Source organism: Labrus bergylta, chromosome 12 (assembly GCF_963930695.1).
Source record: "Labrus bergylta chromosome 12, fLabBer1.1, whole genome shotgun sequence".
Lineage (NCBI taxonomy): Eukaryota > Metazoa > Chordata > Actinopteri > Labriformes > Labridae > Labrus > Labrus bergylta.
This window is the reverse complement of record NC_089206.1, coordinates 12,518,970-12,543,614: the sequence shown is the minus strand read 5'-3', so window position 1 is coordinate 12,543,614 and position 24,645 is coordinate 12,518,970. Positions and strand designations below refer to the sequence as shown.

The window sequence follows — 24,645 nt, the reverse complement described above, 5'->3', positions numbered from 1 at the left end:
GAATTAACCCTCACTTGCCCGGAACATCCACAGCACCACTCAAATATTCAGCTCATCTCTTTGGGACCACCTTAAAAGATCCAGAAGCCAGTGAACCACTTAGGAGCGTCTGCCTGGCATAACTGGGTTTTAAGGTGGACTGACATCTGCTCAATCTTTGTCGGCTGTTTTGCTTGTGTGTGTGACTCCTTTAAAGGACTAGCCTACAACTGCCAGATATCGCGACATCATGTGGTGGAAATATCGCGACAACAAGACAAAGTTACAAATCGCTTTCTGATTGGTCCGGAGTCACTGTTGTAAGATGGCGCCCAGCGAAAAATGATTGTTTAAGGGAAAAGAAAAACTAAATAGCTTGCCACTTGGAGAACAAAACACAAAATAAAGAATCAACCCGCCAGATAGAAAGGTCAGTAGCCCGTCAGAGGCCACGTTTTGAGGGTAGAAACGCGCTTGCGGTGGTTCGTAGCTCGGCCCGGTTGTGGAAGAGGGGTAGCTAATGTTAGCATGCTTAGCTTCTGAGATGACAGAAAATGTAGTATGTTTAGCGTCATCGACAGCAGACAGGATTATATCGCTTTGTGTGTACTCACAAATGCCATTCTTATCTGCGCATGATCTAGTTGTTGTACTTTGTTAAACAAAAACGGCGGGCTGAGTCGTGTTTGCAAACAACACGCGGCTAGTTAGCGATGCACCTGGCTAACCTAGCGTGTTGTGTAATCAGCTGTTAGATTAGGTGTTGTAGATCCACTGCACCGCACACACCATCGTGACCCATTGTGTAAAACTTGTTTTCATTATGCAGCAGTTTCCGTCACAGCTTTGAATACTGCATCGGATTTGGAAAGTGGCCGCGCTTTTGTCCCCGCTCGTACACTCAGACAGATTTAACCCTTCATGTTCCTCTCTCTCTCTCTCTGTGTGTGTGTGTGTGTGTGTGTGTGTGTGTGTGTGTCAAATACAGCAGCAGGTTATCCAAACACACAATATGAGTTAAAAAAAAAAACCATAATATTAACTACTAAAGTAAATATTAAGTAGTATTAAAAAAATCAGAATTTGAATATATACAACCAGGATTTAACTAAGCATTACTAGTCTTAAATAGGAAGATTAAATGTAAATGTGCATAAACAGAGTCATAAATGGTTGTAAATTAAATATGAAAGATTGAATGTAAATGTGCAAAAACAGAGTTGTAAATTAAATATGGAAGATTAAATGTAAATGTGCAAAAACAGAGTTGTAAATTAAATATGGAAGATTAAATGTAAATGTGCAAAAACAGAGTTGTAAATTAAATATGGAAGATTAAATGTGGAAGGTTAAATGTAAATGTGCAAAAACAGTCGTAAATGGTTGTAAAGTAAATATGAAAGATTGAATGTAAATGTGCAAAAACAGAGTTGTAAATTAAATATGAAAGATTGAATGTAAATGTGCAAAAACAGAGTCATAAATGGACAGTATTCACATAAGTTAAAGTGCATGAGTGTAGACATATAATAAGCAGAAACTATACAATATAACAGCGAGTAGACAGCCAAATGAAGTGAAGATGAGTGCAGGGATAATTTGTAAATTTATGTGCAGAACAGATTACAGTATGGAGAGACAGATATTATCATGATGACAGTTCTCTGCTCGCGTGAGGTGAGCTGTTGTACAGAGTTATGGCCTTCTGTAAGAAATGCTATTAATGGTGGTGAATTGTTATTGTCTGAAACATGAAAGTTCCCAAATATACAACTAATTATCCCGCAATTCCTCAGATCCCTCACACTGAGGAAGATCCCGTTGGCAGCAATGAATAACTCCCTGGATGGTACAGGCTCCTATGAGGAGCTTGTGAGGCAGAAAGCTAGGAGCATCCCTCAGCATCGCATGAAGGAGTTCCTCGAATCCTTGGCCAACAAGGGTCCAGATGCCCTGCAGGAGTTCAGCCAGCAGAGCGGAGATGCTACAACTACCACTACTACAATGGTCTATCAACAGGAGGCTAACTGCATCTACACAGACAGCACAGAGGTGGCAGGATCATTGTTGGAACTGGCTTGTCCGGTAGGTTGATACTCTGAACTGTTACAAAACAATCTGTAAAAGAGGTATTTCAAAATGAAGCTGTCTGACAAGCACTGTCTTCTTGATGCAGGTTCAGGTGCAGGTCCAGCCGCAACAGATACAGGAGTCAACATCTCAGCAACAAACTGTACAACAGACTACGGAGCAACAGATAGTGCAGGTTTGTACTTCTCTCTACTGTTTCTGCGTTGTATTTATCATAAAGCAATGTTCTCTATTTTATTAAATATATTTTAACATTTTAGATAAACTATTATTTGCAGATGACATTTAGAAAGTTAAAACAAGGCTTTGTGCAAGCATGTACAGTTTTTCACTTTTGGGAAGGGTTAAGGTTTGCAAGTCATGCCTAGAGTTTCTTTCTTTAGGTACTAATGCTACCTTCAACTAAAGTATTTACTAACTTCCATTTAAAGGTGCAAATCCAGGGTCAGCAGCAAGGTCAGATGCTGAGTCAGGTGCTCCAAGTGCCCTCTGGCTCCCATCAACAGCTTCAAGGATTGACCACTGCACAGCTGATTCAGCCTGGGGAACTCACGGAGGAGCAACACCAACAGGTACACACCTGAATAAAATCATGGTAAATCTCTCATTTTGTCATCAGACAGAGATCGAATTTACTTACTTATTATCTCCCCATGTATTAAAGCTGCAAGCCCAGTTGGTGGCAGCTGTTGCAGGAGGACAACAGATCCAAATCCAGACAGTGGGTGCCCTCTCTCCCACCCAGCAGCAGGACAACACTGAGAGGCGGGTACTGGGAACAACCATTGCAACATCCCAGGGAGCAGGTGTCCTCCAGCCAGCCAAGAAGCGTAAGGTCGACATGCCCATCACCGTGTCCTATGCCCTGCCTGGTCAGCAGGTGGCAACAGTACTAGCTATCCCACAAGGACAGGGCCAGCAGCAAAGTTACGTGTCCCTGCGGCCAGACCTGCTAACTGTGGACAGCTCCCACCTGTACAGTGCTACGGGCACCATCACAAGTCCCACAGGGGAGACCTGGACAATCCCCGTCTATTCTGCTCCTGCTGGTTCTGGAGGCCGCGAGCAGGTCACACACATTGCCATCCCTCAGGAGGCCTACGGCACAGTACAGGTGTCGGGTGCAAACACTACGACAATGACCACAATGCCAACACAAGTCACTATTGAAAACGATAAGCTGAAAAACCCTGCCAGCCAGAGTCAGACAGCGCAGGCTGTCTCCAGCATTACAAGCTCTGGAGGAATGGGAGGCCAGGAGGAAGTGGTGCACACGCTGGCTGCAAACACACTTTTCCCTGCCCAGCTGATGAATGGAAACATCCACATCCCAGTGGCAGTACAGGGCTACTCCAACGCTACACAGTCTCTTATCTGGGATCCACAGCAGCAGGTGCTGCACACACAGGGGCTATCAGCGCAGGACACACAACAACTGCAGGTATTATCACAGATGGTGTCCTTACGGCTGCAGGATAAACATGAAGAGTAAAGATTTCATGTTGCATGAGGTAACTGTATTTGTGTCTGTGCAGGGTCAGACAGTGGTAGCAGAGGTAGATGGTCAAGGCCAGCAGCAAGTGCAAGTACAGGTGCAGGAGCTGCTGTTGCCTGCCACTCTGAAGCCGGAGGAGGGGCTAGATGTGTGGCGGCTTTGGGCTCAGCGGAAAAATGCAGAGATGGACAAATTAGACAAGAATAAATTAGCACCCATTGGCCGTAAGTGCACTGATACAATGTTAATTATAGTACTTGGTAATATTTTATTGTTGATGTGTTTTGGGAGTGTAGAGATAATGACAATACACAATATGTCTATATATCAAGTCATATTATGAATGAGTTTGTGTTTTGTGTGTGTCCCAGGGCGCCAGGCATTACGCTTCCAGGAGGACTTGGTGTCATGTGCTGTAGCTGAGCTCTGCATTGGGCTCTCTTTGATGACAACAGAATCTAGAGGGCTGGAAGGGGAGTCATATGAGGCTGATGTTCTTTACTATGTATTTCTGTGCATACAAAAAGTAAGTTCACACACACTCTGTGTTCATCATCCATTCCACCTCTGTTGGTGCCTGATGTAGGAACACTTTTTGACGTCATCTTTCTTTCTGCATTTCACCCCTGCAGTATCTGTTTGACAACGGTCGTGTGGATGATGTGTTCTCGGATCAGTACTATACACGCTTTGCTCACAGTCTGCACCAGATCTTGGATCCTTGGAGACCTTCTATTCATCCACTTGGTGAGGACTATGGTTGTTTTATCAAACCTAGAATGGACCTGCATTGTGTGTTTCTCTGTAATCAAATAAGGTGGTTAGGAGTTAATATTCTACCCCCCATCTAAAGCCAATCTAATATTCACATTTAGCTCAATTATTCAGCTGCAGTGTGCCAATGTAGCCCAACGCAGGCTCATATTCAATTATTTTAAATAGTTAGAAAATTCCACATTAAAAGCCGGCTGCCTGCACAGATTTTCTGTGGTTTCCTATGATAGCTTGAAGCTTTCTTTTGTTTCCCTTTTTTATATTTATTTTGGGGCTTTTTCGCTTCATTTTTTGGGGTACAACCTAAGCACTAGGGCATCTTGAAACTTTTTGTTAAATAACAATGGCAAGTTTTTTTTTTACAGCTTTGTTATTTATGTGAAAACCTTCAAATTAGTGCTGTCAGTTGATTAAATCCATTAAAAACGTAATCAAATTTTATTACTGGCTTTGCAATTATTTCATTGCAATTAATCCTACATATTGATAACAGGAGAATGATTGCATCAGTCACAAAAGCTGTGGATGTATCTTAAATGTTTCAGAGAAATAGCTTTAAATTAAGCCAATAAAAGCCTATAAAATATGGTAGAAGAAAAGGAAACTTGTAACTTCTTCAGATTTGAGAGGGACTCCAGGTTCAAGTTTTAAGCTTTAGTTTGGTTGATGGATGATTTTGATCTGTTGCTTCAACCTTCATCATGGTTCTTTTGCCTTCAGTTTTGCTTTTGTTTTCTTGATATTTATAACAAATGTGTCACTCATCATAGATTATATACTGCCTGCTGTTTAGTCTGCTCTTTACCTCTCCCTCCAGGTTACGTTATCCCCAGCCATGTGACAGAGGAGATGCTGTGGGAATGTAAACAGCTGGGAGCCCACTCTCCCTCCACACTGCTCACAACTCTAATGTTTTTTAACACAAAGTGAGTTTCACTTATTTACTTTGGGCATTGTTAAACTTCAGCAATTACACACTAATGATTTCCCTCTACAGTACCACTTAATCAGGATACCACTATATTCTCTACCTCTTTGTAAACCCATATCTTCATTTTGATTGCAGGCACCTTCATTTGATCACAAATGGACCAAATCAGTTTATGCACATCTCTATTATTTAAACAGGTATTTTCAGCTGAAGACAGTGGACCAGCATCTAAAAGTGGCCTTCTCTAAGGTTCTGAGACACACCAGGAAAAGTCCCAACAACCCCAAAGACAAAAGCACCAGCATCCGGTACCTGAAGTCAACAGAGAGGTTCATAGGACAAAAAGGTTCGAGTGCACATGAATGTAACTTGTGTTCTGCTGTATGAAAGGTAAGGCTTGTTTAAGGTAAAGTGGGAATTTGAACACTTTATTTGTATTTGTCTTTTTTCAGTAACAGATGACATGTACTCAGAGCAGCTGGAGGACCCAGAGAACCCGCTACGATGTCCAATCAAACTCTATGATTTCTACCTCTTCAAATGGTAAATATATAAACCTAGAATAAGGATAACAAGGAAATAAGTGAACATTAAGTGTTTATATAGGAACTTCTTAGATACCTAAGTAAGCTGGTATTCCTCAATACATAATTAAATAATCAGAAATAATGACATATGAAAATAATTTTCAGATACAGTATCAGCTTAATCACGTCGCCTTTTTCCTTTGACGGTCAGGGTTATACATTGGTTAAACTAGTCAGAACATTGTTGCTAGGCAACAGACAAAAAAACATAAATTCTGTATGATAACAGTGAATTCCTTATATTTTCTACCTGTTTAAAATATGCATGCGGATAAAGGAGTGTCTATTATGTCACTGTCCTTCACGATTTGTGAAACGGACAGCACAGGATATACTGTATCAACTCTTTTGATCGTCCATTCATCATCTAGTTATTTTTCATTTCATAATGGAGATATCTACGGAGGAGGATTAGGGCCAGCCATGAGAAATAATGATAGGAGGAAGATTTTTTTCCCATGATGCACTTCTTGAAAAAAGTCGAAATGTCGAGAATAGAGTTCAAATAGAATTTTTTGTCATTTCGATTTTATTCTTGAAATTGCGTTTCAATTTCATAGTGCATAATGAATATCTTTTTAACATACAGCAGTGATCCCTGCAGACAGAGCTTTGTATGTCCATTGTATTCTGTGCCTGATTGTTTATGGGTGTGAGGTGTGAGATAATGGGGATCAGATGTACAGATCATTCTAGATACTATCATGTAGTATAAAAATCAGAGAAAGTCATAAAGGCATACATGACTTGGCTGAATGAATGGATTTGGATTCTGTGTTTTATCTAAACTAATTAGGCTGGTCTCATCTCTTAAAAATGTCTTTTGAATGAACCTAAAATAATTAATGATTGATGTCAAGAGGACAAAAGTTCAATGGCCAAAACTAGAAGAAGAGTGGAAGATTGTAAAACACACTTTTATCACGGCGTAAACCTTGTATTCCTCTTCCTTGATCATAGAAATACATTTTTAGGCAGACATAGGTCAAAGCTGTAACTTTGACATGTGTTAAATAAATATCTCCTGAAATGTGCTCACACTTTGCTCTCTGCTCCTCTGTCAGTCCGCAGAGCGCCAAAGGTCGCAACGACACCTTCTACCTGACTCCTGAGCCCGTGGTGGCTCCGAACAGCCCCATCTGGTACTCCACTCAACCCATCCCAAAAGAACAGCTGGAGCAGATGCTCGCACGCATCCTCGTCGTCCGTGAAATCCAGGAAGTAATTAACATGTCGGAGAGCGTGCACTAGTCAGAAAGGAGAACAATGAAAGGACTAGACTTTTCCTCTCTCTTTTCACCCTGCCTTTGATTGCTCATTATCAGTGGTTTTCTATTCTCTCACACCCTCCTGTGGTCTTTAAGGGTGGTATGTATATGTTTATATTCATTATATGTCAGCATATCTTACACATGGACTGTACATACACATTCAACCGATACAGATATCAGTTTGTCTTAATGAGGCAATCTGTCTACCGTTACCACCGTTTTTTTTTTCCTTTTTGTTTTGCCAAAGGATGTGGTGTCTAATCATTTTTATTGGACCTGACCTGAACTCTAATTTAAATCATTTTTAACTGTTGGTTCCCCTCACTGATTGTCTGGAACAGTAGTTCATTGTCTGTCCTTGTTTAGTTTTAATCTGTAATATATTTCATTTATATATTTTCACTGGGGTTGGCCTGCACTGTGCTGCTTTTCCTAGACAATGCTCTTCTTTCCCTCATCTGCCTTTCTCACTGTTGAGTCTCAGATCGAATACCACAGTGGTATCAAGACTGTATTATGTAGCCAGAAATAGGCTAAAAGCTCATTTTCAACACGTGTGTTTTACCTGCTTCTTTGAACGTCACTCTTGTCTGTCTTTAGCAGAAATCCAACAGCGATCTCTTGTTTAGTTAGTGAATGCTGCTTGGGCGGTAGCACCCCCTGTTGGACTGGCCCGGCAGCATTAAACCACATCAGGACAAAGACTTAATTGCAATACAGCATCATCACAAAACATGCGGCCACTAGCACTTGCTAACACAATGAAGACGAGCAGATGTAGAAAGAGGAAGACCGCTGCTGGATCCTTTTTTTTTTTTTTTTCTTTGACCATCACCGACCCCAAAACTCACCCGACGAGGGATCTATTGTAACATACATGTTTATTACATGACAGAAGAAAGACTCTTAAAAAAAAAAAAAAAAAAAAAGGAGTGAGTTGGCCCTTAATGTTCTATAATGTAAAATACTCATAGCTCCTTCATGTACTGTAATGGGTTTCAGTCATCCAAGGAGAATGGCAGTGCCTGTGTTTTTGAAACATGACCTTTTTTGTACAGCCACTACACCACGTGTCTGCCTTTCTAGCATCTCTGCTGTCAGCTCTGCACATGCATCTTCACGTACTGATAGCCTGCATTGTGTCGTATAAAATGATGCGTAGTGAGTTTTTTTTCCAGAGAAGCAGAATAAAAGTCATCTCACAACATCACGTCACTGGTAGTGGAGGCAAACGAAGCCACAAAGAGTTATTTATACAAACTCAATGGTTTATCTTTAACAAAGGAAAAGTGTTCTATTTAAAGGGACCTGTCCAACATGTGTGCTTTATCAGTATTTCACTTTTTGTAAAGGTGGCGGCTTCATTGTTCCCATGAAACTCCGGGTAAGTGATTCACAACAGAGGAACAGGTCTGACCTGACTGGGAGGTTCTTTACTCAATCTTTCCCTCTGGTAACAATATGAAGTGCTGCGTCTGTGGATTTGCAAGTTGTCCGGCTAGTTTTCTGCCTGCGAGGCCTGCGCACACTGCATTTTTTTCTGCAGCTTTTCTTTTACTTACATCCCAGGAGCAGGTATGAGACCAGGGGATTTTTTTTTGCTTTGTTTTTTAACCCATTGTCATGTTTTAAAATTTTCATATTCAAGAATTATGTGATCCAGGATTAAACACTGACGACGGCAGTAACCTCCTGAGTAGGTTCCCAGGATGGAGAATCTGCTGCATTGTATTCTGGGGCTGGTCTGACGGGGGCATCTGCCGGTGATGGTGATGTCTCCTCCTTCCTGCTCGATCACCCCGTCCTGAGGAGCTGTGGAGTCGCTCCTGACTGGGGTGGTTAATATTTGAACTGGCTCCCTGAGTTTGTGTGCTGACAAGAAACATGAGACAATGAATTTAAACCAAGACGATTAATACACAATATCTGAGCTGAAATTGAATGTGCTATGTGTTTGTGCTCACTGGGAGCTCAGTTCGGTTTTCTCACCTTGCGGAGGTTCCTCCACTGAGCCAGTGTAGCAGACACTGATGAACAAATATGTACTGCTCCTGTTTACACACAAAGGAAGGCGCAAATAGTGAGGGCGCTTCATCTTGAATATGAAATGTTGGCACACATTGTTTATGAGTGCTGAGATGATAAATTCATGAGTAAGTAAACACTAAAATACCAATCAGTGGATTTCAGGTAAATACAAAACCTCAGCAACTATGTCACAGAATAATCGTACAAGTTTGACCCATAACTGACCCATCCCCTATATTAGAGTTACAGTTTGATATTGGTCAAATCTGATACTTTTGAACAAAGATAACACATTGTGTCATACACAGTCGTATATCTATTATCCTAAATAAGAAGCTACTTTAATTAGCTGACGTTAGCATCAGGACAAGCTATTTCTTGCTGTTTGTTTCTGTGTTAATGACTAGCCAATCTAACTAGCTGTAGCTTTCTTAACAAAAAAAATATGTCTGCAATGAAAGCCAGTATGCGTCAAATGTCAAACTAAATCCGGCTTTCTTTTCAAGAATTTTATGCTGCTAATAATTGTGTACTTTGATTTTTACGCAGGATTTTCTTTTAGGAATATTTCCAATTCGACACAAGGCAACTATAAGGAGCTTCCATTTGTGTCCATGTTGGCCGTCCCTGCTGCCCGAAATGAGTTATGCTTTCTCTTTTCTGATCCTTTCCTGAATGTGTTGAAGTAAAAACCTCCTCCTGTCTCTGTTTGACAAGCTGACATACTTCTCACTGATACTTGGCTGGGAAACTGTTAACAAATGCTTTCTCGGTCTACAAGCGATAATGTGGTTAGTTGGAATCTGTCGTGGTGACAGAGCTGACAGGTATTAAAAGGAATTTATAGTTGATGATCAGGTCACACTGAAGTTGTCAGTATTAAGATTTATAGTGCTTCATGACCAGTTTTAAACTCCTCACAGTTTATTTAAGATCTCAAACTCCCTTCATCACTGCATGTGAGTGTCTGTATTGGACTGACCACATTCTGGACCATCCACATTCGATGTAGCCGTAGGTCTTCCACAGCAGCTCGGATATCAGGCTGGACGCCCCTCGCGCTGAGCTGCATCAGCCACAACAGTGTCACAAATGTCCCTGAACGTCCAACACCTGCACTAAAACACACACAAAGATGCAACGTCTGATAGGTAAACCTCTGAAAACTGTAGAAAAAGTACTTAAGGGGCACACTTTCATCATAAACAAAATGTGCTCTCTGAAGGACGGGGAGTTCAGAGTTCACACCTGCAGTGCACCACAGCTGGCCCCAAGCGTGGGATGGCTTGCAAATGCTGCCGCACATGCTCAGTGAAGGCACAGAGGGAGGATGAGTCTTTTGGGACGCCCCGGTCTGGCCAGGTAGGATAGTAGTAGTGTGTTATTATCCTCTCCGTTGGACAGTCTCTCTGAAAGAAAAATCCGCTTCCTTTAATCCAACCACAATGGTTCTTCTTATCTGATTGATCACAGGGAAGTCAACAACAGTAGTTTATAGTTACCAAAGGACAGCGGGATGTGTGTTTGGCTCACCTGTCTGAGGTTAATGGTGGTGATAAAATAATCTGGACCTTGTTTGCGGGTCACTGTTGTCACTTGGATCAATCCATGATAAACTATCCCTCGATTCACAGGCCAATATTTATCACACAGCACCTGCACAAAAAGAAACACGGGAATTTAATATGATGTACTTCATATTCGCCTTTTCAAATAGACTAAAGCTTTTTTTCCACACATTTTACACATGCACTCCTAAAAAATTTCCGAGAGGCTGACTCCTGAGATTCTTCCTGAGTTGCTTGTTCACACATGTCCCTCACAGCGGAAAATTTTCCATCGGTCGGGGAGTTGGAGATCTCAGGGTCTGACGCTATGATGACAGCTCTTGCCTTAATAATAATGATACGCGTAAAAGAAAGAGCTACACACATATCATTGCTATGGTCAGTTGCTGTACTCAGGGTATAAATATTCCACCCACACCCCCATCAGCTTACTTGACTTCTTGCAGAATTCTTACTAGGGAGGCTGGCAGGAAAGATTCTCGTTGAAGTCAGGGTGAAAAACATGCAGCTTGTTAAATGAGAAAATTGAAATAATCTAACCTGAGATAGTTCCTTGCTTGAGATGAACAAGACACATAATTCCTACAAATGCTAGAAGGCATTAACACTCACATGAACACATATGTTAAATTTGGTTCCTGCTCCAAGTTTTTTGTGGTGTAGTAGTCTTAATTCGGATAAGCTGTTTGCCCCACTATTTACAGGTTATATGCTAAACTAGGCTAACGATCTCCTGGTTGTAGCTTTATTCATAGAATACCTACATGATAGTGGTATTAATTCTCCTTTCTAACTCTAAGCGCCTCAAAAAATGATCTAAAAAAATGACTTAAGATAAGGACAGAGACGCATCAGGTTAAAGACAGACAATCACAAAATAGGCACACACACTAACACACACACTGAGTGTTTCTTACTCACTGTGTCCTTCTGTTTCAACGATGTCACCATGACAATTATTCTGACGTTTTGCTCCCACACCATCCTCCAGAAGTCAGCCATGGTGTTGGGCAAAGGACCCTGGGTGCAGATAAAGTCTCTTTCTGATCCTCCGCCCTAAGTGCAGACACACAGGTATTAACACGCGCAGACACAGGGGCAGTAAAGCAGGTGATGAATATTAAAGGTGTGTTTCAACTTACAGGAACAAAATTAGCGTTGATGTAGTCAGTGTGTGAATTGGAGTTTTGAACAGACAGCCTCACTCGACAGTGGTCATCTAAACCAAACGTGATCAGGAAAAGGAAATCAGACACATCATACATTGACAGTGACACACATACATGTCGTAATCTGCCCCAGTATGATGATGAGTTTTAGCACTGACATGGTAATATGTAGGGGTATCTGTTCTTCTCTCTGTTGGCCTCCAGGTCCCCTGCTCTGGTTGGGAGGTCTTTGCCAACATCATTTAGGTCCTTCACAAATCCAAAGCACACATAAGAAACACGTTTAGCACTACAAACAATGAGTCTAAAACAAAGTGTATTTCCAAACGTTATAGTTACCTCAAACTCCTGTTTGAAGCCTCGGTTGTCATTGGCTGCGAGTGCCTGGCACCGTATTTGACACTCTTGTAGAATTTGCGCTCTTGAGAAAGTTTGCAACCTGTGTAACATGAATGCATAACATTGAACTGTTTTCACAACATCTAAGCACAGACACAATGAGGATGGGTCTGGTATTTCTTAATGTCAACAAATGCAAAGACAAAAAAACAATGATTAATTGACCCTAATGAGAATTCAGACCTTGATTACCTTAATTATTTTAGGCTTAAACCTCTACAAACTGTTTCCCAAACTTTACTTGAGCACACAATTGAGCCACAGGGTAGGCCTGGCTTACATGTTGGCTCATTAACTGTTAATTCAGACACTCTAATTATTTGACTTGAAATTTTTGTAAAGTTTGAGGAACATCTTAAGTTCAATAAATATCTGTGCATGTCAGTTCTAATCTTGATTTTTGAGATGCCTTTTTAGTAATGTTCTATTCCCAATACAGTTCAACGTCACCACAAAGTAGTGAATCCAAAAGTATTTAACCAGTTTCAGTAAAAATATAACCACTATAAGTTATATAAATATTTGTTTTAATGCAGGACTTTGTTTCAATGCTGCTCAAGCTTTAGCTTTATGTATCAACTTGCAACTGAATGTACATGGGACCTGTTTTTAAAGAGGAACATATTCAGTACGGACATCAGGGTCCAGTGCCACAGATAGGGATATAAGGAAGTTTGAAAACATAGAAAGACTAACTTACAAATCACCAGTTTTGTAGTACAAAAAAAAATACAATACTATTAGTGTAACTCAGAATATAAGCAATGTGTACCTTACCTCATGTCTGTTTTGCAGTCAAACTTTTTTTTTCTTTTAATGCAAGTTTGGCTGGAGTTCAGGTATACAGTTATTCAAAGATGATTTTGGTGTTCTTCTGAAAAAAGGTGATGTTAATATCAATAAAAAAAAAAAATCATCTGACACATTGAAAAGCTACCTGTTGTTCTTTCCCTTATAAACAAAAACACAGTTTTTGAGAGGAAAGAAAGTAAACATAACCTAAGTCATAAATCCTAAGTCTGTAAAATAACATAGAAACTAAGTTTTTCCTCTCCCGTGTTGTTTTGATTGTAGAAAGCACACCAAACAAGACCAGGCCAACACTTGCACAGCCTAAATGGTAGTCCTGACACGACAAGAACTAAAACCTGCTCCAACAGGTTTTTCAACAACAAACACCAACAGGAAGACAGAACACAGTCCCCGCAGCTTTAGAATCATGCGTTGTGCAGGATTACCTTTCCAAACCAGGCTCTGTTGGTCAAAGTTGGCAAAAAGCTGAAGAAAAAGAGTCCAGGGCCATACTGCTCCAAGCCATCCTACAGTTGTCTGGTTATAATTAAGCTCTCTCTCTTTTGCTTGCTCCAGAGAGGACGTGTAATGGGTGGAGACAAAGTGGGTGGAGAGAGGAGCACTAAAGCTCTTGGAGGGATGTCAGGATTTGATGGCCTCACCTTTTCTTACACACTGTGTCATTCTGCACACCTGGGAAACAATACATGTACCTTTTTTCATATTTGTTTTAAATCAATGTCAGAATTGAGCCCCTGATTTCTTTTTTTAACATACTGAATAGTTGTCTATACTCACACAGACACTTCCCTTCAGATATTTACATTATATCTTTTAACACTTGATGCTGATTCAAGGCCAGATTTAAATGGTTATCTTGTCAGGGATGAGCTAGTTTATTGTAGCTTTACTGTCAATTTTTTTTTTGTGTATTTTAATTCTTGTGGTGTTGCTTTAATCTTGTAAACCATAGAAACATCCCAACAAGTGATCTCAGACTTCAGATGGATAGATGTGCAAACAAAATACTTTGTTTGCATCATGTCTTGTATTTTATTGTCCGAAAAATTGTCCCCCCCCCCCCCCCGTTGTCTTAAAAGTCCTGTATGCTTAACACATGCATTTCAAAGCACACATCCCCTGATAAATGGATATTAAAATAATAATAATCTAAATTTTAAAAAAAGTGTATTGCAGGATAATGTTAGAATTTAAAGTTAACATCTGAATTCTAGTTCATAAATAAAAAAAAAACACCTTGAAAAACTCCCTTTACGCCAAACTCGTTAAATTTCGCAACCATTCGTTAAAGAAAGAAGAAAAAAAAAAGAACTGGTCCTGCAGCCAACTTCTCAACAAATGTGTAAAGGTGTAAACAGGTGGCAGAATACAGTAGGCTGTATGTTGTGAACTGCGCATGCCCGTCTGGAGTCTGGAGGACAACCGATTTTGTTTTCGTTTTCGATAAGTTTTATGACCGTAGGCTCATCCGATTGGGTGGCTGAAGAAAGGGGAAGCAAAAGTTAGTTGCGTTATTTTGTCCTGCGTGAATCGGCGAGAGCAAAGGACTGTCGCTCGGCAACGTTTGACATTTATCTGCAAGAAACCTTTCAAACTTGTCACGGTGCAGTCTGTGGAGGAATAGAACTGCGGGGGGAAACTTAAAGTCGAGCATTTCTCTTTCCAGATGTACCGACGAGGGGTAATCTGAGAGTTCGCACGCGCTTCCTGGTCCGCTGGACTCGAGACAGACACAAAAGTCCGCGTGCCACTCGAGACAGATAGCACGACGCTGCGAACAGATAGAAATGGATCATGCATCACCGCAGGACGCTCATCAAAGCAAGGTAAGGAAAAGAGTTTCATTGGCGTAAAGGGCTGCCTGCCACCACAGCACTGACAGTTGTCTCGCAGGGGCCGTGTGCTCACATCCTCCTCCTCCTCCTCCCCCCCCCCCTTCCTATTCCCCTGCAGATTGACAACCACATGACCCACCCATGTTGTTATCTCATAACGTAATAAATGACTTACAGAGATCACAGAACATATTAAACTAACATACCAGGAGATTTAAATGCACATTTAACACACAAACATACATAATAACAAAATATTATAATATTATATTCTGCACAGTTTGAAACTATGACCAAACAAACAAAACGTTTTTTTGATGTGTTTTTTTTTTTTTTTGACTTTTTGTTCATTTTTTTAAAATATAAAAATGTATTTTTTCTTAAGTCTATAAATAGATTAAAACAAATAAAAATAGATGATTTTTATTTTTTTAAAAATCTGACTTACAAAACCAGACATATTTATTTATTCTTCAATATTTGTCATTTTTAAAATATAAAAAAATATTTTTTCTTAAGTCTATAAATAGATTAAAACAAATAAAAATAGAAATACAATTTTTTAAATCTGACTTACAAAACCAGACATATTTATTTATTCTTCAATATTTGTCATTTTTAAAATATAAAAAAATATTTTTTCTTAAGTCTATAAATAGATTAAAACAAATAAAAATAGAAATACAATTTTTTAAATCTGACTTACAAAACCAGACATATTTATTTATTCTTCAATATTTGTCATTTTCTGCTTCAGAGTAACTATAAAAAAACAAATGATTGATTTTTTTGAGAAGATATATTCTATTATTTTTCTCATAAACAAGAATAGTGTGTCAGGCCGAATATTTCCATATACCTCCTGCACTGTAACACCATAATAACAGGATTAACACTTTGCATTCTTCCTTCAGAGCTCCATGCTGCGCCAGAGGGAACACAGTGATGAACCTGTGGACATTAGGCCTGTTGATAGCTCAATTTCTCCCTCTCAGGTACATTTTTTTTTTTTTTTCCAATAGGCACCTCCACCCAGCTTATATGTAACGTAACACAGTTTGATAAAGTGGTTTTCCACCTGTTTGATTCAGGAAGAGAAGAGGCTGATCAGAAGAGTACGAAGCCCATCCAGACCGAGGGCATGGCTGTCCGGTTCTTCTTACAAACCAAAGTTTGGAGGGCGATTCAACAGACCTCGGTAAGAATGACAGGTAGAAACAAGGAGCACGATGCTGATGTTTTCCTAACTATTTGTTTTCTTCGATTCATTAATATGTCTCACTTTTGTGCAAGTTAATTTACCTGCAAAATATTGTAGATGATGTTTATAGTGACTCTGATAAAATCCTGTTTTCCCTCTTCAATCGAACAATGCTGTCTTCCAAGGGATGACCACTCATTCCACAAACATGGCTACCACAACCACAAATACCACCACTACCCTCCTCGGGGTTTTTACCACCGGAAAGAATATTTCCAGCCTAAACCTCACCACTCTGCACTGAGGGAACACGAGAAGGAGAAGGAGCGGTACGAGCAAAGAGAGAATGCTGACGGGAGCTCACTTCCAAAACAAAACAGTGGTAAGTAAATGTTAGCAGCAGCGGCTTGTAAAAAACAATGTTAATATACACAGTGTCCACAGAAACGACCCCTTTGTCTCATTGGGACTTTGAATCAAGAGAACAGGTGCTTAAAGACTAAAGACAAAATGTTCAGTATAGCAGGCGATTAGAAAGAAGTGTACTGAGCCCTTAACATCACCAAGATATGATCGCCTCAGCTACTCTTTGGACTCACTGGTAATTAGGGGCTAAGTAGACCTTATTTGACATGTCAAATGAAGAAAGCACAGGTGTCAATAAAGAAATGAATGAAGCTGAATTACATTGTGGACTTTAACAGTAACACCTGTGTGTGTGTGTGTGTGTGTGTGTGTGTGTGTGTGTGTGTGCTGCATATATATGTCATAGCCTATCATGAAGAACAAACTCAAAAATAAATATTATTAGACACGTTTTCCATACAATTGATCATGACTTTGAAAAGTAGCATACGCAGTATTACACATGACCCCACACCCATTGGCGACAGTCTTCTACTTACCTACAGCATCATCCACATTCACACACTGAAATAGTTATGATGAGAAATATTAACTGAGTCAATCTAACTCGGTTATAATCAGTATTGTTTTAAGAATTTGTTCATAACATCTTGAAAACAATCAAAATACAACAAACTTTTTTTTTTTTTTTATCAGTCAGCCTTAAAGGTGCACTGTGGAGTTTTGGTAGAGAAATATGAAAGTTTGGGAAGTGTACAGATCATGTGATATATGTTCATAACTCTATACACAAACTCTCCTCAGAGTAAAATTTTGTCCCTGTAACACTGTTTGAAGATAAAATGCCACGTGAGAAGTTTTTGTGGTGGGCTGCCAACAGTGAAACCGTAACTCTCCTGGTAGCTTTTTAGCCCCAAACAGTGTTCCAGGGACCCATTTTTTCCTTTGAATAACGTTTGTGTAGTTCAGAAAATATAGCATAGAATTGTTTCACTTCTCCGATTTTCAAATTACCCTACCAAATCTGCATAGTGCACTTTGAAATATGTCACAAGGCAGCTGTAGAAGGCCGCTAGCTCTCCCCCGTTTCCACTATCCTGCTGTTTGTTGCCTCATCTCATTAAAAAAATAAACACAGAGGAGTGGTTTCTATATTCTCTATTCGGTCTCAGCGAAAAGTGATGAAGGATATTTCCCAATATGCTTAACTATAACCTTTTACTGTTTTAATATTTTTGGAATGAGTTGCTATAGTCTAGGTGAAAATACTTCTTGCCATCGAGTGTACATATGTGTTAGTTCCAAATAGAGTTTATTTCCAACCTTACTTTATGAAACCGTGCATACATCCTGAATGTGTAAACAGAAGAACACACTTACCCTCTTTTAATACATGCCGAATATGTACAGTTGAACACCATTTAATCCCTTCCCCTTAAGGTGGCTCTAATGTATCTCTTTTTATTAGCTATACTTCCTTTCTTGAACCTGTTCATTGGTTTCAAATGTGTCACTGTGAAAATGCGTTACATGTCTTCTGAACGGTGTACAGTTACACAAGCAAGTCAAAGATAAAATTCTCCCATTTTTAATGCAAAAAGTAGAGAATAGAGTACCATTTAAAGTCCGATCCAATATTTCACCTCCACCTTAAAGTTGTCATAGGGTTGAATCAGCAAAGAAAACTGTGCTGTCTCAACGACTGCTGAACGTATACAAACTGCTGTAAGCATTTAATATTTAAGATACAGAATGAGTACACATTAGTACACTCTTACACAGTACAGCAGCTAATTCATAGTACTGTGTCAGCTATAGACATTATCTACATGCACTTCATTAGATGACCATTGGGTGGCAGAATAGGCAAGCAGAGGCACACTTGCACATTTTCCTGCACACTTTGCATTACAAATATATTTTGAGGGCATTTGCTCATCGTGGTATCTGCTGGTTGATAGGTAGTCACTCTGTGGTAGCAACAAACCAGTGTTACATAATGCTGATCACAAAGAAGCTTTTCTGGGGCTCAGTACATGGATTATGTCAACGCTGTCACCAGAGAATTGATAGTATCCCAGGCATTGTGCACATTGGGTCTCATGTAAAATGTGTAATTTAGTAACAAGAAGATAAATGATGTACTTGAGAATTACCTCATTCTTTTGTAGGTGGAACGAGGATGAGAGTAAACAAAGGGGAATTTGTATTTGTTACCATCATGTTACCTTGGTTTTAAACTAGCTGTCAAGTCCGTGTTTTTGTTGTTCTTTTCCTGCCTAATAAAACAGTGTGTTGTGTTGTTTTTAACGACTGAGCCGCTTGGTACTGTATGTTTTTATCTTCTCCTTGCACTCCGGCACTGTATGTGTGCGCACACTGCAGCACTGTGGAGGTGTATGTTTGTGTATGTGTGAGTGTGGAACAGGTTTTTTGTGTGCCTGAGTGATGGTGCGATGATGGTGACTCATCGCTGATTTGTGTGTATAAGAGAGTGAGAAAAAGAGAGGGAGAGACTAGCCAGCAGTATAAAAATCATCCATAACACAACTATTGCTTTACAAACAACAAAGTAACGCTGTAATTAAAAAAAAAAGGAAAAAAAAGGAAACATGTCTCTAACAGGAGGCGGAAGAAAGACAGATGACTCAAAGATGCACCTATAGATCGCTTAGGAACATATAGGTATAGCTCAAATAAAAGAGGGCTCTCTGACATGATCACATATAATTCTTCTTTGTATTCGAAAGCACTCATGAATCATGTTGATGTGTTGTGTTGACAGTGTGTTTTGTATGTTTTACAGCTTCCAGACCTTTCTTACCAAGGACAACCTCCAGCAGAGACAAGGACACACAGTTCAGTGTAAGTTCAGAGGCTGAAAAACTCTGCTTGTTTTTGCCATAAAATGTGGAAAATTACACAGCGGGGGCTTACCAATTCTTTTTCAAATGACCCAATATGACATTTTTCCCTTCCAAAATAGTGCAAACATTGTTTTAGGCAGGGAGCTTGTGGTAATTTCCTTCTCATTAGTAGATGAAACATTTCAATATGACGGTGATTTTGTTGAAGGCCATTTTTCCAGCGAAAAAGTACAACCGGAAAAAAACATTTTCATTTGTTTCTACACAGAAGATGCTGTTCTAGTTTGTTTATTAGACATCAGCTCAAAGACGGGGGTACAGGCTGAGATTTAATGGAAACAGCCCAGGTGCTGCAGAAAAGCTGAAATCAGATGATGCACACATTTCTTGGCTGACCTGAACACAACGCGGGGCAGAGCAGCACATGATGAATCACAGCTGGTCTCGGCTGCAGTGTGCTTAAAGTGAAACGCAAAAGACAGAATAAAAAACAAAGCTTAATAATATTCTTAATAATAATAATTAATATTCTTATCAGTGTTGTTGTGCAAGCAGCTAAAGACATACTGGACTTTATTAAGCCATGATTAAGGTTTCAATTAGACGGACTGATGCTACACAAAAATAATTAGTTCAAGCATGTTGCTAATTAATGTTTCATTGTTCTGCACTTCAGTTATGTGTCGTTAGCACAACAGAAACACTGACCTATTTAACTTTTCAGTACAATGAATCATTTCAGAAAGTACTGAGTATGAATCTGCTTTGAATCATCTAGCTTGATAAGAAATACATACACATTTAGGATTATGCAAATAGCCAAAAAATCATCAGGGTAAGTCATTAACTCACACAGTAATTTAGATTCTTAGTGCTATATTTAGTTGTGCTGTGTAGATGAAGTACTGCCTTCTGAGCTAGCACTACATTTCATTTTGATTCGCTAATTAAGGCAGTAAAAAACCTATTCCCCTATTTTTTAATTCTTTATTAACTTCTATAACTTCAGACTTGGATTCTTAACAGAAGGTGACTCAGTATTTTTTTTTTTTTGCAGCTTGATTCAGCCTTCCCCAATTCACCACAAAAAGTCAGAAGACTGCTCTCTAAGAAGCTAGCAAGATAGACTTAAAATGTCCATTTACACATCCAGAATACACAGAGGAACATTGGCTCTTCATTTGGAGTTTTGTTTTAGGCCAGGTAGAATATACCCGAAGTATCCATTTACAGTCTTTGTCTGATGCCAACCCCTGAGGAAAATATCTGGCTCCCCTGCAGCTAAATGCTTCACTATGTTACCAGGAAGTAGCTACCTGTGTGTGTCTGCACTAATCAAGGAGTGTACACTTAGCTTTTTTTTTTTTTTATTAGCTTTTTGATCAAACACCTTATTCGTATCTGGACACAACAGTGATTTAGAGGAGAAGAAATACTTTATTGATCCTGCAAGGGGGAAGTAAATTTTCTGTTATTGAGACATGTTACAGGCTGAATACTGAAAGGCTGAAATACACACATGCAAGATCCTATGGACATGCACTAATGGAGAGATGTCAGAGAGAGGGGGCTTCCCACAGCAAGCACTGCTGAGTTGGGAGGGAGGAGGGAGGAGGGAGGGAGGGGGGGGGGGTGGTGCCTTGCTCTAGGACACCTCAGCAGTGCTCAGGAAGTGATCTGGCACTTCTCCAGCTACCAGACCAATTTCCAAATTTTGGTCCGCACTGTGTCCCTCCGGTTCCCAACCCAGGTCCTCACAGACTGAGCTACTGCCTAAGACGTGAGAGCGGACCATGACACTAAAGTTACAGGTTCTAAAAGCAAAGCAATGAGCTGAAAGATGCTAAATGTAGGTCAAGAGAGGAAGGGTTGTATGTTGTTGGGTTTTTACTTTACATGGACGTGTTTAACTCACTTTTTAAATGAACTTATATCAAATAACTTACTTCATCCCACCTGTGGCAATTGGTTGGCCTGCTCCTACAATAGCTCTTTGAAATTATGACATTAGGAAGTGATAACACCCATACCCACCCCAATAGTTGACATGTTTTGCACATGAATACAGAAGCAGTTGGGACAGATTCTTGGTATATTATTCCCTTGCTTCTGTGTAACAAGCAGACATATGGATCTTCACTTTAGTCATTAGCAGCTCAGTCATTATCAGTGTTTGCACCCATGTTATTGGCCAGCTGTCTGATGAACGCCGTCCAACTCTTGTCTCGTTTTTTTTTCTTCCTTTTGCAGGTTTGCCACGGCGACAGGAACCAAAGCAGGGAGAGAGATCACAGGGGGAGCGGGAGCAGAGAGAGAGAACGGAGCAGAGACGGGGATCTCCCCTCGACGGCAAGCCAGACTATGGCACGAGACCGAGCCATCCAACAGAAGAGAAGAGAAATAGACGAGGTAGAGGAGTGGCATTACACAGACACACTCATCTTGGGAGAAGGGTTAGTAATAAGCAGATAGGGGAAGAGGAGAGATAAGAGAGCGTAGGATTAGAGAATGAGTGACAGAGGAAAGATCTTGGAAAGTGCTGGGAGACATGAGACAGGAAAAAAGATTTGCTTTCTGTCAACTAAACATTCATTTTGAAATGCTGAGCCTGAGGAGACTTGAGTGTCATTATTGTCTTCCCTTTGTAGTCCCCAACAAAAAAGGCCTTATTCATAGTTTGACATGATCGGTGGTGTAATTTTTCTGTCTTATAGCTGAGCAAAAAATGCAAACCGAGTCTGTTCATCCTCGCTCACCTGTATCACAAGAGGCTCCAACACGTGCTTTAATGCGGTCTTCAATGTGACAGACATCACATGAGGCTCTGCTCATTGCCTGTGTGTTTGTGTGAGAGTGTACTGTATGTTTGTGTGTGTGTTTCCACCCACTAGACAGAAAAAGATGGTCTCTTACTTTTCATATCTCCATGGTTTCAGGATTAGAGAGGCACTCTGAAAAAGGCAGTCTGGCAACAGGTACATGATGCAAAAAAAAAAAAAGAAGAAAAATGTCCATGGAACTCTGCATACAGGCACACCGAATACTTGAGAATATTTTGCATATGAGCATGGTAATTGGAAATGCATGACAAGGCCTCTCACTCAGCTCATTTGTTGTGCCCTGCTCCTTTTGTTCTCCAGCGCTCCCACTTTCTCTCCTGATTGTCTGTTTTTCCTGCTTTATCTCGCTCTTCACTATTAATGCGTTTGGCCTTTAACGACAAACATGTGTGTTCTACAGGTGTACTATCAGGAATGCGAAATGTTTGGCCTTGTTGCAAAGATGCTGATAGCAAAGGATCAGTCCCTGGAGGGTCCCATTCAGTCGTCGCTGCAGGAGAACCTCAGGGACATTGGCAAGCGCTGTGTGGAAGCCATGGAAAAATTTATCGAAGAATATGACTCAAGGGAGCCTTCTCACTAATCACACGCACATTCGTTCTCTCTTCCTATAATTGATCTGTGTGATAAACGTACTTTATTGCTAATGATTTGGTGCTGCTTTTTTATGTTTCCTAGACGACAATATAAGCTTCTACTTTCTTAGTTGCTTCCTGGACCAAGAACCCTTTTTTGTTGAGCACTGACCAACACTTGTGAGAAATGAAAAGGAAACTTTGATTGTGATTTTAACATTGGATACTTCTTCTAATTTTGTGAATGTGATGACAAATACTTATATGCACTTGTTGTACTGCTCTAAGTTTCTTTATGAGGAAGTCAGAAATGTATGTACATCCTTCTGACATGCTTAATTTATAAGCACTTGCTGTTTAAAAATGTAACTTTTGTTAACAACACATTTAACATGTACTGAACTTCTAAATGTTGGTGGTGAATTATTCAACGTTAGAAGGACAGGAAATGATCAGGTGAATGCAGAAAACACATCAATGGTTCAGTAGGTGAAAGGCCACATAGTTAGTTTAAGGTTTAAGTACTTGTATTGTCACCAGGTTTTTGGATTAGGAATATGTTATCCAGTGGCACTAAGAGAATACAAGGACCTGATGTTTTTGTTGCCTCTGACTAAATGTTTAGTTACTTTTCAATGTGAGCCTCCAATCTTTATAGTAGTTAGCTGCTCAATTACCAAAGTACAGCCTTGAATAACAATTATACCAGTATGTTTTTGAAAAACATGAAAGAGAAAAATACATGATGATGTCAATATTGTTAACATTTGATTTTGTTGGACTCTGTCATCAAAACAATGGATTAGTTTGAAGAAAACCCACTTTGGGCTTTGGTGCCAACAAAAGGTCTGGTCATGATTCAACATGTATATATTCAACCTGATTTTTACATACAACCACTATACAACGTTTGTCCACTGTTGGTTGATGGTGTTCATCAAACTGTAACTTCCAACATAAATTTCACCTCTGTCCATTGTTGGTTGTTGACATTCAAGCGATGTCTGCTGATGATCATTAACCTTATTTTTATTTCTAATTAAACCTCAAAATCTGTCCAATTTAAAGGTCGGTGCCCACACAACTTTAGTTTTGACGTCAACCCAATGTTGGGTTTTTGACATTGTTGGATGTTTTTCTAGTTAATATTTGGTTTTGATGTAAAAACCAAAAATGACCAAAAATCAATGTATGTGTAATGGTTGATGTTTATGTCAACCCAATGTTTACTGTAATTATCAATATTCTGACTTTACATAGATGTTTAGCGCCATCTAAGATTGTTCATAGATCATTTCCCTAACTTTTCGAGTAATTTCTGTACTCTTTCTGAAGCTACTTGGCAGTTCAAAGTTTTAATATATTCTATGCTTAATTTATGAGCCAACAAAATTAACAATATTCTTGTTCGACTCAGGTGTACTCTGTGGTCAGTCACTTTTGCCACTGTGGGTAGCGCCCCCATTTTCCTTGTTCATTGACTTGTACAATAGACCACTTTCACAGCATGGCATGGCAGGACAATCACATATATAATTGAACATATTAAATATAACTGCTGCCCATTAAGGGTAGCCAGTGCTGACATTGTGCAGGCCCAATGGCATGTCATACTGTGACAATAATTGGCCTGAGCAAACAATGACATTCCTTTTACCTGTACTTTCCTGCTGTGACACGTCTGAAATAAGTCTGTAATATATATTAAAAAAAATCTGTAATTCTTTTTTTAAATGTACTCTTCGATGACTTTCTGCACAAACACACTGTATACTCAAAACCTGCTCGAAAGTTGTGAACGTATAGACATTGGGCACAGCTGATGTGTCACCAAGCTGATCCAACAGGTGAGCTAC

At 39.8% G+C, this 24,645-nt stretch overlaps 3 protein-coding genes across 4 annotated transcripts; 2 read left to right on the top strand and 1 right to left on the bottom strand.

Annotated features, from left to right (window-relative positions):
* The first annotated feature begins 249 nt into the window (after positions 1–249).
* LOC109981006 (transcriptional regulator QRICH1) lies at positions 250–8,338 on the top strand. Its single transcript, XM_020629613.3, has 12 exons — positions 250–409; positions 1,776–2,064; positions 2,156–2,245; positions 2,502–2,642; positions 2,735–3,511; positions 3,606–3,789; positions 3,937–4,091; positions 4,198–4,312; positions 5,157–5,265; positions 5,468–5,616; positions 5,723–5,813; positions 6,922–8,338. The coding sequence occupies exons 2-12, from the start codon at positions 1,810–1,812 to the stop codon at positions 7,106–7,108; spliced, it is 2,253 nt and encodes a 750-aa protein (XP_020485269.2). The 5' UTR covers positions 250–409; positions 1,776–1,809; the 3' UTR covers positions 7,109–8,338.
* A 138-nt stretch (positions 8,339–8,476) lies between these two features.
* Positions 8,477–14,114, bottom strand: LOC109981007 (receptor-type tyrosine-protein phosphatase V-like). Of its 2 annotated transcripts, none has more exons than XM_020629614.3 (11): positions 13,531–14,114; positions 13,070–13,166; positions 12,233–12,332; positions 12,052–12,142; positions 11,867–11,943; positions 11,646–11,780; positions 10,690–10,812; positions 10,405–10,565; positions 10,139–10,274; positions 9,118–9,179; positions 8,477–9,000 (listed from the first exon to the last, which is right to left on the bottom strand). In XM_020629614.3, exons 2-11 carry the CDS (start codon positions 13,072–13,074, stop codon positions 8,772–8,774), a joined length of 1,119 nt encoding a protein of 372 aa, XP_020485270.2. In that variant the 5' UTR covers positions 13,075–13,166; positions 13,531–14,114; the 3' UTR covers positions 8,477–8,771. The 2 variants fall into 2 exon arrangements, with proteins under 2 accessions (XP_020485270.2, XP_065817618.1); XM_065961546.1 differs by having other exon boundaries at positions 13,070–13,163.
* Positions 14,115–14,574: 460 nt separating this feature from the next.
* On the top strand, positions 14,575–24,515 carry LOC109980924 (periphilin-1). The gene is made up of 7 exons (XM_020629498.3): positions 14,575–14,931; positions 15,855–15,935; positions 16,032–16,138; positions 16,327–16,523; positions 19,314–19,372; positions 21,625–21,783; positions 22,615–24,515. Exons 1-7 carry the CDS (start codon positions 14,893–14,895, stop codon positions 22,795–22,797), a joined length of 825 nt encoding a protein of 274 aa, XP_020485154.2. The 5' UTR covers positions 14,575–14,892; the 3' UTR covers positions 22,798–24,515.
* Positions 24,516–24,645: the final 130 nt, after the last annotated feature.